The sequence below is a fragment of the Fukomys damarensis genome, unplaced genomic scaffold, assembly GCF_012274545.1.
Source record: "Fukomys damarensis isolate Sample0158 unplaced genomic scaffold, DMR_v1.0_HiC HiC_scaffold_28, whole genome shotgun sequence".
NCBI lineage: Eukaryota > Metazoa > Chordata > Mammalia > Rodentia > Bathyergidae > Fukomys > Fukomys damarensis.
This window is the reverse complement of record NW_022900940.1, coordinates 21264543-21276795: the sequence shown is the minus strand read 5'-3', so window position 1 is coordinate 21276795 and position 12253 is coordinate 21264543. Positions and strand designations below refer to the sequence as shown.

Genomic DNA, 12253 nt, shown 5'->3' with positions numbered 1-12253 from the left:
GTTTCAACAGGGAGGAAGGAGCACAGGGACAGATGAACTGTTTGGTGAGATAATTTCCAAGAAATTATTAAAAATCAATCCAGCAGGTCAGGGATTTAGCTCTGTGGTTCTACCACCTGTCTCACAAGCCCAAGGACCTGAGTTTGATCCCCAGTACAAAAAAAAACAACAACCCAGTTATCTTGAAAGGCCAGCAAGCTCCCAGAAGGATAAACAAAACAAAACAAAAAAGGAACTAAATTTGGTACATTGTAGCCAAATTTCTTAAAATCAGAGTTTTTATTAATAAAAGAAAGTTTAAAAGGAAATAGAAGAGAAACATTTACATGAAAGAATAAAATATGAATGTTAATAATTTGTATCTCATCAGAAACAGAAGGTCAGAGGATATATTAGTCCTCTGTTACCAGAATGAAATATCTGAGGCAATTAATTTGTAAAGAGAAGTTTTATTTTGGCACATGATTCTAGAGGTTTCATTGCAAGATTGAATGACCTCATGATGTTAGCCTCTCACAAAGTTGTCAGTCACATCATGTCAGGAGCACATGTTAGAGCATCTCTTTGGCCAGGAAACAAAGACAAAACACAAAAAATAAAAAGAGAAGATGGGCCAGTGGGCTAGAATCATACAGTCCCTTTTCTGTGAGGCCCCATGTTGTAACTTCCAATAGTGCTACCCTGGAGACCAAAACTTTAACACATGGACCTTTGGGGGAATGTTCAACATCCACACTCTAATAGAGGGCAATGGAATTTTTTTTTTTTTTTGTACCATCAAACTCAGGACCTTACACTTGCCAGGCAGGTGTGGTGCCACTGAGCTACATCCCTGGCCCTAGAGTCATTTTTAAAAAGTGCCTTAAAATAGCAGATCTTCTATTTTGGAGCTCTGTATTGTAAAATAAATGAGAAAAAAGGATGTTTTCTGACAGATATAAGATGATTTGTCTATACCAGCTTTTTAAATAAATGCTAAAAGAAATTCTTCATGCTGAAGATAAATGATAAAGGAAACTTAGATCTAAAGGAGGGAATGAATTGTACCAGGAAGGGTAAATGTGTGGATAAATATAAGGGACCTCTTAAAAATCATCTTTTTGTATACATTTATTAAAAAATCATGAGCTGCTTAAAGCAGAAATAATAACAGTGTTGGGTACATAGTATAAGTAAAATATATGATAAGTGTACAACAGGTAGGAAGATGTTAAATTGTGATATGTTAAAGATGCACCAGAGCAAAGTTAAATACAAAGACATATTAAGTGTAATGCCAATAAGTGAAATACAATAAATATTGCTTTCCCAAAAAGTCAGGAGGACAGGACTGAGGAGCAAATAATAGTTGGGGCAAATTGAAAATAAATATGACAACCTTAAAACATACTACATCAAAAATTACATTAAATGTAAACCACATACTTTATTAAAAGATAACAGTTGTCAGGCTGAATAAACTAGTATGGCCCAAGTATACGCTGCCTTTAAGAAACAAGATATTTATAAAAACAGATTGAAAATAAAAGGGGTGGGGGAAAGCAGCTCAGTGGTAGAGTGCTTTCCTACCATGTGTGAAGCCCTGGGTTTGACCCTTAGTATTGTAATAAATACCATGCAGAAAGCAAAAGAAAGCTTATGTGGCTATATTAGTCAAAGTATAATTTAACTCAAGGGTCATTTCTAGAGTGAAAGAGCAGCTCATAATAATAAAAGGGTCAGTTGATTAAAAATATGTTAACAGTCTTGTGCATGTAAACAATGGGCTTTCGATACAGTATTTATATAAAGCAATAAATATTAATGTTATGAAAAATATGTTAACAGTCTTAAATATGCATTTACCTTGTAATAAAGCTTTAAAATACAGTGGACCCTCAAGTTACAACAAGCCTGATACACAAACAACTTGGATTAATTAGGTTAATGGAAAATTCACCTGGCTCTTTTTATCTGTGGCATATACCCAGGTAAACATCCAGATCTTACCTGTACTGGCTTATAACTAACTTGAGTTACAACCAGCTGTAGGGAACTGATAGAGTTCATAAGTCAAGGGTCCACTGTACATGAACCAGAAACTGAAAGCCAAAGTGATGAAACCACAATTAGAGTTGGATATAGTAGTAACTTTCTAATTGATAGAACCTATAGACATAAAAGGGCAGTAAGGTTATACAAAAACTTGAACATTGCTCTTTACCTAATTAGCTTTTATAGAGAAATTTCATAAACCAAAGTATGAAAAATTGCAGAAGTAAGTCCTTATCAGTAACCACTATAAATTTAAAAAAGATTAAGTTTGCCAATTAAAAAAGAGACTGGGAGAATGGATAAAAACAAAAGGTTTGCTTGATCCAGTTACATGCTGAGGCAGATTGAACGTAGCCAGAATGACTATCCAATAAAATGGACTTTAAGTTAAAAATTGCCATGAGACAAAGGTTGCAAGATGTTGTTAAAATGTCAGTTCCTCAAGGACTGTAACATATATATCAAATAGAGCCACGCATATGCAGCAAAGTGACAGAACTGAAGAAGAAATACTTCTGTTATAATTGAAGACTTTATGTGGTAGAGGGATGCTGCTCCAGGAATTAACCTAAGGAAGTGAAAGTCCTCTACAATGAAAACTACTGTATTCTGAAAAAAGGAAATTGAAGGGGACGTGAGAATATGGAAAGATATCTCCTGTTCCTAGATAGGTATAACCAATATAGTCAAAATGGCTATACTCCCAAAATTTTTATACAGGTTTAATGCAATCAAAATTGCATTATCCAATAGCATTCTTCATAGAACTGTAGAAAACAATCCTAAAATTCATATGTAACCAGAAGATACCTAGAGTAGCAAAAGCAGTCCTGAGTAAGAAGAGAAAAATGGGAGGAATCACAGCCCTGGACTTGATGTTATATTACAGAACTACTGTGATAAAAACAATATGATGCTGGCACAAAAACAGATGATGGAACAGAACAGAGGATGCTGAAACAACCCCAAGTACATTCAACTGTTTGTTCTTTGACACAAGGGGGCCAAAAACATGCACCAGAGGAAAGAGCCTCTTTAATAAATGTCTCTGGAAAAGCTGGCTGTGTACATGCAGAAGACTGAATCTAGACCCGTATCTCTCACTGTGCACTAAACTAAAATCAAAATGAGTCAAAGTGTTAAACCAGAAACATTTAACTAGCTGGAAGACAAATGGATAAAACTCTTGAAGTCATAAGTGTAGGAAAGAATTTTCTGAACAGAATCCCAGTTGCACAGGAAATAACTTTTTTTTTTTTGGTACCAGGGATTGAACTCCAGTCCTTGCGCTTGCAATGCAGGCCACCGAACCGCTGAGCTAAATCCCCGGCCCAGGAAATAACTCTTAACCAACACATGGGATCATATTAAAAGGCTTCTGACAGCAAAAGAAATAACTAACAGAATAAGAAGACATCCTACAGAGTGGGAAAATTTTTTTGCCAGTGATTCTTCACAGGACTCACACCTGGAGTATAGAGAGAACTCATAAAAATTAGACCCTCCAAAATAAAAGATCCAATAAAAACAGGCAATTGAAATGAACAGATCACAGAAGTACAAATGGCTGGTAAATATGTGAAGAAATACTAAAAATGACTGGCAGTTAGAGAAATGCAAATTAAAACACTGTTAGGGATTAGGCTCAGTGGTTCCACTGCTTGCCTTGCAAGTGCAAGGGCCCAATTTCAATCCTCTGTACAACAACACACACACTGATTCCATTTTATTCTAGAAAAAATGACTATCATGATAAACCAATAACAAAGGCTTGGGCCGGGGATTTAGTTCATTGGTTCTGCTGCCTGCCTCACAAGCACAAGGACCTGCGTTGGATCCCCGGTACCAAAAAAATCAAAACAAAACAAAAATACCAAAAGCTGAAAGACTGCAGGGAAAAAGGAACCCTTCTACATTGCTGTTGGGAATGTAGACTAGTACAACCACTTTGGAAATCAGTATGGAGATTCCTCAGAAAACTGAAACTAAAATGTCCATTTGACCTGTCTGTTCCCCTTCTAGGTATAATCCTGAAAGACAGTGTCTTAAAACAGATGTCGTTAAAAACATCTGTTGCAGTGATACATACAAATCTATGTTTATAGCAGCACAATTCATAACAGCTAAATCTTGGTGGCAGCTTATATTTCCATCAACAAATGAGTGGATAAAGAAAATGTATTTACAAAAAAAAAAAATATTTGCACACAACTGAGTACTGTTCTGCCATAAAGATAAATGTGAATCATTTGTAGGAAAATGGTGGTACCTCAAGACCATAATATTAAATGAAATAAATCAGACACACAAGCTTAAATATTACATGGTTCCTCTTATATGAGAAACTCAGTAAAAATAAAAAGCAGAATAAGTGATAGACAATAGGAAGTAGGGAAATAGTTCTCAAAGGGGAAGGGGATCAAGAGATGAAGGCTGGGGCAGGGAGGGAAAGGATAAGGGTTGAAAAAAAGGAATTGGTATTATATATACATGTACCAACTCCACACAAGGGTCATGAGTATACATTGCAGTCATATACGAAGAAAAGATCGAGAGATGGAGATGGGTGGAGGGGGGAAGGAGGGAAGGGAAAGGAGGGGAAGAAAGGGATTAAGATGTGTATATGCAGTAAACATGTATAACACACGTGTACTAATAAACTAAAATAAATTGAACACTTTTTAAATCAGAGCTATTTATTAAGCACTGATTATGTGTCAAGACTGTTTTAGATATTTATATAAACTTAATTTGATTCACAGCAACTCTTCGAGCAGGTTCTTTCAGTCTCCACTTTACAGAAGAGGAAACTATGGCATAGAAAACTTAAATGAGTGTGGGGATGTGGGAGTGTAGCTCAGTGGTAGAGTACTTACCTAGTATGTATGAGGTTCTCATGTCAATCCCAAGCACCTCAAAAAGGACACACCAAAAAAGTTACATGACGGGCACAAGGGTAACAGACATGTAAATGATGGAACCTAGACAATAGACTTACTAAATTAGCTTTGGCCCTTAGAGTTATAGTTCATCTTTCAGTAGCTGTTACGATGCGTGATGATGTCATAGTACCCTTTGCCATCACCTCCAACAGCAGTTAGAAACATCAATAACATAATTTCAGTAACAGTATTTAGACAGAAGAGCAATACTGAAATAAAGATTGAACAACACTATATAAACCAATTTGGTATAATGAAGGTATGTAAAACATCCCACAGCAGACTATACATACTTAAATGCACATGCAATGTTCTTCAAGATAGACCTTGTATTAGGCCACAAAATAAGTCTTAAAAAGTTTCAGACATTGGAAAAATCTAAAATCTCTTCTCTGACCACAATGGAATGAAGCTAGACATCAACAACAGAAAGCAAACAAAAATTATATGTGGGATTGAAACAGTATACTCAGTGGGTGAAAAGTAACAAAGGCTGTTAAAAATACTGTGAGCTGAATGCAATAACACACACACACACACACACTGATGGGATTCTATGAAAGCATTGCTCAGAAGGGAAACTTACAGTTGTAAATGCCTACATTAAAAAAAAGAAGGAAGATAATCAGATCAGTAATTTAGCACTTTAAGGTATTTTAAGAAAAAGATTGAGATTAATCCATCTAGGACATACAGGCTGGGGTTAAGTGGGCTGGGGATGTAGCTCAGTGCAAAGGCCCTGTATTCAGTGCTCAGTACTAAAACAAGGCTCCAATCCATTTTGAGTTAAAAAAAATTTTTTTTGAGGTAACGATACAATTGTTTGCATGTGGATACCCAGTTATTCTGGCACAATTTCTTCTATCTTCTTCCTCCTCTCCTCTTTTTCCTCTTCCCCCTTCCTCTTTCTGTGTGTGTGTGTGTGTGTGTGTGTGTGTGTGTTGCTGAGAATGGAACTCATGGAGTGCTGAGCTACATCTCCAGCCCTTTTTAATTTTTATTGTTTTGAGACGGTCTTGCTGAGTTGCCCAGGCTGGCCTTGAACTTGTGACTCTCCTGCTTCAGTCTCCAGAATAGCTGGAATCACAAGTGTGCACCACTGCCCACCATCCTGGTGCAATTGTTTTGGTATATTTATTGGTACATTTTAGATAATACCTAATGATAACATTCATCATAGGGAATTTGTACCTGTACATAATATATCATGCTTCTTTTTCCCCCTCACCCTTTTCGCCTCCTATTTACAAAAAAACTTTCTTTCCATTTTTTCCTTCTATTGTTTTTTCTTGTCCTGTCTTTCTTCCACCCCTCTTTGTTCCCCTTCTCATTTTAACATTTTCTTCTCATTTCCCAATATCTGATATACATTTGGGTCCTTATTTTACACTTTTGGTTTCTCACACCAGAGAAACAACAAGATATTTAAACATATGTCCGATTTATCTCACTGAAGAGTATAGTCTCAAGGTGTATCCATTTAGCTAGAAATGTCTCAAGCTTATCCTTTGTTATGGCAGAGTGGCACTCCATTGTATAAAAAAACTACATCTTCATCCATTCATTGGTTGATGGGCATTTGGGCTGTTTCCAAGATTTAGCTATTACACACTGTGCTGCTATAAACATGAGTGTGCATATATCACATATGTGTCATGATGCTTTTTAATTCTTTTGGGAACATACCAAGAAGAGGAATAGGTCAAATGAAACCTCTAGTTTTAGTTTTTTGATAAATTTCCATGGTGGTTGTAGCAGTCTACACTCCCTCCAACAGTGGAAAAGGGGTCCTTTTCCCCCACAGCCTCACTGGCATTTGTTACTGGTTGATTACTTGATGAGAGCTATTGTTCAGCATTGTTTGCATATCTCAAATGACAGTGATGTTAAACATTTTTTCATATATTTATTTACCGTTTCTACTTCATCTGAGAAGTGTGTGTTCAAGTGCCCATTTTTGGATTGTGTCTTTAAATTTAGGGGGGATTTTGACTTTCTTGAGTTCCTTATACAAGATAGTAGTCCTTTGTCTGAGGAGCAACTGACAAAATGTTTCTCCCACACTGTGGGTTGTCTCTTCACTCTGTTGGTGGTCTGGTACCATTTTTTGAAGATTTTTTCACCATTTAAATCTGTTGCCCACAAATGTAAGTTTCTGTACTCTTGTTTCTGTTCATTTACCCTGTTTATCCTTATGCCAATACCACAGTGTTTCATAGTTTTGTAGTAAAATTTTTTATTTGTTTGAGATGAGGGCTTGCTATGTAACCCTGATTAGTCTTGGACTCCTGGACTCAAGTTGTCCTCATGACTCAGCCACTCAGGTAGCTGAGACTATAGGCACATGCCATAGTATCACACCTTACAGTAAAATTTGAATTAGAGAGTTTGAGTCTTCTAATTTTCTTTTTCTTTTTCAGTGTCCCTTGCATTTCCACATGAATTTTAGGATCAACTTGTGGTTAAGTGTAAAAATTAGAGCAGCTGGGATTTTTGATAGAGATTATGTTAAATCTATGGATCAGTTTGGGGAAATGTTGCTAACATAATATTGTCAAGACTTCCAGTTCATGTATGTGACTGTTTCAATTTATTTGTTGTCTTTAATTTCTCTCAGCAATTTTTATATGACTTCCCAACATGGAAGTTTTGTACTTTCATCATATTTTTTCCTAAATACATTATTCATTTCAATGCCGTTATAAGTGGAATTATTTTCATAAATTCATTTTTATAATATTCATTACTGCTGTATGGAAATATTTCTTATTGTATGAATATATTGTATATTTGTATATTCTGAAACCTTGATGAACTTTTTGATTAGTTCTAATTGATTCCTCGTGGAGTTTTAGAATTGCCATTATACTGTATGCATTAAATGATCATGTCATCTGTGAATAGAGATTGTTTTATTCCTTTCTAACCTGGATGCCTTTCATTTCTTTGCCTTGTCTAATTGCCTTGGCTAGAACCTCCAGTGCAGGATAATACACAGAAGGCTGTATGTTGCCCTTTTTATGCAAGGATGATAAAGATATTTTCTGTCTCTCGATATTAGTGTGCTCTAGCTTCATGAAATTAGTATCATATCTGTAGTTATTGAAGTTATTGAAGCTGCTCTAATCTAGTATGAAATTTTCTGAATTGATTAAAGAACAGTTACAAGATTTCTCTTTTTTTTTTCCTTTCAGGTTTTCTCAAACAGTGATGAAGGCCTAATTAACAAAAAGTTGCCCAAAGAACTATTATTAAGGTGAGTGTAGATAAGTTTTAGAGTTCAGGTTTGATCAGTCATCAAGTTCTAAGACTATCTTCTTTCTCACTGTGAGTCCACAGCATAGAAAAAGAGAATTAGCCTAACCAACTTTTTGTTTTTGTTTTATAGAATGCTGTTCAGCTTGTTGTTAAATTTTACTTGGTCTAATCCAGAGTGTACTAAGTATGTACATAGCATTGGTCTGGATTCTTTTTGTAATGTGGTAAGTATTGTAATAATCTTCAGTAGGCGCCATTGTTTATGAGTAGATTAATAGACTAAATAACATGAGGAAAGAGTATCACTAAACTTACAAGCTTCTAAAGTCAGTTTTAGATGTTTTCTGATAAATGGGTTTAAAAATAAGTACAAACAATATAGTTATGATGTGTTCTTACTGAGCATTTAAAAATGCTTTCGGGGGACCGGAGATACAGCTCAGTGCCTCTGCGCCTGCCTAGCAAGTTCAAGGACCTAAGTTCGATCCCCAGTTCCACCAAAAAAATTCCAAAAAACAAAAAGCAACTTTTGGCCCCAAATATTGATGTTGATATGTTTTTATCCATTTTATTTTATTTTATTTGAATTTTTGAGACAGAATCATGCTATGTAGCTCAGGCTGGCCTTGAACTCATTGTGTAGTCTAGGGTGTCTTTGAACTTGTGGCAATCCTCCTGCCTCAGCCTCCCAAGTGCTGTTATTACAGGCATATGCTACCACACCTGGCTTTTATCCATTTTATAAGTATGTGCTAAATGACAGCAAGTGCTTTCAAATAGGCTTTTTATCTTTTTTTCCCCTGACATTACTAAATATGTAGATTTTTACCAAGTAAAGCTGTTGGCCAACGTTTGTTGACCCTGAAGCACTACAGCTTTCTTTGGTATTCTGCAGCGATCAAGATTTAGGTTTAGATGTTATATTTTAATTCTTCACAAATAATTTATGTATACATGGTAATCTTTCAGTGACGTTTTCCAAGCTGTTTCTCCTATCAGTAATATTCCACAAACAAACAAAAACAGGTTCTGTGATAAACTAAGTATAGGAAACTAATTTCAAAAGTGCAAGACTACAGGGCTGGGGATTTAGCTCAATGGTGCTGGGCCTGCCTCAAAAGCACAAGGTCCTGAATTTGATACCTGGTATGAAAAAAACCAAAAAAAACAACTGCAAGACTACAAAACTAATTTCTTTTACTATAGGACCACTTAGAACGTTAAATTAGTTGATGTGCATGACGATGTACCAGGTTGGGTACTTGTAGCATTTCAAACTTCCCGACAATGGGATCCTTTCAATATTTCATGGAAAAATTTTAGGAAATACAAAAAGAAAAGGACCAGATGACTCCACACTCTGGCTGCACTAACTCTCATTTTAACATTTTGGGAATGAGAGTATGTTTGGTTTAATAATTGAAAGTAATTTTTTTATCTCTTCCTGAGCTCACCACAGAATCACTTTGTAAATGACATCTTTGCTGTCATTGGTAGTTAGAGTTTTTTTTTGTTTTGAGTCAGAAACATCGTGAGGATTTAGCTTCTCTGTGGTGATGATCACATTTTAGTGGCTTCAAAGTGTGTTTCATTAGTCATCAGATGTTTTTTGGCATAGTTAGGAATTTTTTCTGCTCAGTTAATAAAGAAAATTAACTGTAGGACTGTATGAAAAAATAGATCATATTTTATCCCAATAAAACAAATATTTGAACAAGAATATTCTTTAGACTTTTAGACCATTTTGAACTAAGCTGGGCATGGTGGCACATGTCTATAATCTCAGCACTTGGGAGGCTGAAGCAGGAGGATTGTGAGTTCAAGGCATGGGCTACATAATGAGTTAGAGGTGAGAGGGATGGTTGGTGTGCCAGTATCATAATGAGTTTGAGGGGAGCCTGAGCTACATAAAGACTTTGTCCAACAAAGAAAAAGAGGGAGGGGAAATGGTAACAAAGAAGGAATGTATGTTTCTCATATCCCATAAGGACTTGCTCAGACATATAAGCTATGTTATATTTGTCAGAGCCAATTTGGCTGAGTCTGAATTGGCAAGTTGTCACCGTACAATTTGAGGGAATACCATCCACACTGACTGCTCTATGGATGGTGTTCCCTAGAATCATGTATTGCTTCCAGCTTCAGTGTGAATGCACCAGCATCATGATGAAGTATGAATAAGGCGTTCTTAATCCCGAGAACCATTACCACCTTCAGGCAGACAATGTATTAGTCATTTAACACTAGTTTATGGTTAAACTCCACCCTTCTCATGAATATACTATTTGTAACTCAAGGCTACTAATTGAATATTTTTCACTTCTGGTAGGATTAGCTTATAACTTAACCATAGAACAGTTTCCATCTGTTATTACAAAAATAAAAAATAAATACAAGGAATTATCACTTTCTGAGGTAGTGTGAATTCTGCTCTTCAGTCTTAGAAATTTCAGTTCCTTTAAAGATCCGTGCTGGGCCCAGTTGTGAAGAAACCTAAAGGTTGTCATCACTAGTTACAGCTTTGGATTCATGCCATACAGCTCATGTACAGATTATTTTTCAGAGGGAATTGCTGTTTGAGAGCATTTGTTTATAACCTGTTTTTTCATCTGTTTGCATTTCCACTTTGGCTCTTATTTTGGAGTTTGTAAGGGCAATTTAAATTTGAAGCACTGCCACTATAAGCCTTTTCTGACTCTTGAGTCTCAACATTAACTCTAGCCAACCATGATAGTTTAAATTTTAATTTTTTGCTGGCTCTAAAATAATTTCTGAAAAAAACCATTTCTGCATTGTCAGACATTCTAGTCTCAAGAGAAGCTCTTTCCTTTCCCTGCTACCAAGGTACCTATCTCTCTCTCTTTTTTGTTCCTAATTTTATTTATTTATTTGTTTATTTTTCCAGTACTGGAACTCAAACTCAGGACTTTGCTTGCCAGGCAGGCATGGCACCACTGAGCTAGATCGCTGACCCTAAGCAGCCATTTTCATCATAGATTAATTCCACAAATGTGAGTTCATCCAAGTCACCGTCTAGTGGGCCTTAAGTCTTGATTATTTTCTGTTCAGTTAAACAGTGCCGTCATATTTTGCTCTGCCATAAGGAGAGCAAAAGACTTTGTCTTGTAGACTTCTTTGTAACAGTGAAGAATATTGTCTTGAATCTTGGCTTCCTTCAGTCTTACTTCATCAATAGATATGCATCCTTTGACTTTTTGACAATCTTTGCTCACAGTTCAGGTCATTTTCTCCTCTGCCATTTTTTGCTGCATGTATTATCATGCTCTTACCTTCTTAACTAGCTTCCAATATGAAGTGAAGCCTCAGCTTCTTCTTTGAATCCATCAACAAACATAACCTGGAGTAATGTGTTGCTGTTAATCTCTTAGTATCACCATGACTCTACTAGAAAAACTAGTATTTTCATGTAATCATTTTATTGCTAATTTTAAGAATACTTACTATTGCTAGTTCACATATTCTTTCTGCTACCCATTTTGAGTGTGTTACTGGAATTAGTTGTTACACTTTCATTCTTTCTGCCCAGCTTTCACTCATAAATTAAAGATACTTAAATTATCTGAAACCTTTATTCTAACACAGCTCAAACAGCTTATATTTTGTTCTTCCTGGAGTGTTAATGATATAATGCTTTTATCTTTGGGAATGTTGATTTTTATAATCTATATCTATTATTGAGTTGGATTGTCCTTTTATATATTTGTCCACATCATTATTATTCATATATTATTTTTGGAGCCAGACTTTCTAGGTTAAAATTTCAGTCTTTCTCATTTATTAATGTGTGGCCTTAATTAAGGTATTTCATTTTCTCATCTGTAAAATTGGAATAGTCATGGGCCGGGGATTTAGCTCAGTGGTGTGACAGCCTTGCAAGCACAGGGTCCTGAGTTCAATCCCTGGTACCAGAAAAATCCAAAAACATTGGAATAGTCATAGTTCTTATGGGTTTGTTGCCAGTTCTTAGAATGACTGACATTTAATAAATAACTATATAT

At 35.7% G+C, this 12253-nt stretch overlaps 1 protein-coding gene across 1 annotated transcript in view; it reads left to right on the top strand.

Annotated features, from left to right (window-relative positions):
* Positions 1–5229: 5229 nt before the first annotated feature.
* Positions 5230–12253, top strand: part of Fbxl2 (F-box and leucine rich repeat protein 2) — a 72121-nt gene continuing 65097 nt past the window's right edge. Inside the window, exons 1-2 of the mRNA XM_010629719.1 lie at positions 5230–5235; positions 8171–8232. Of these exons, the coding sequence (XP_010628021.1) occupies positions 5230–5235; positions 8171–8232 (68 nt within the window). The remainder of the gene's footprint in view (positions 5236–8170; positions 8233–12253) is intronic.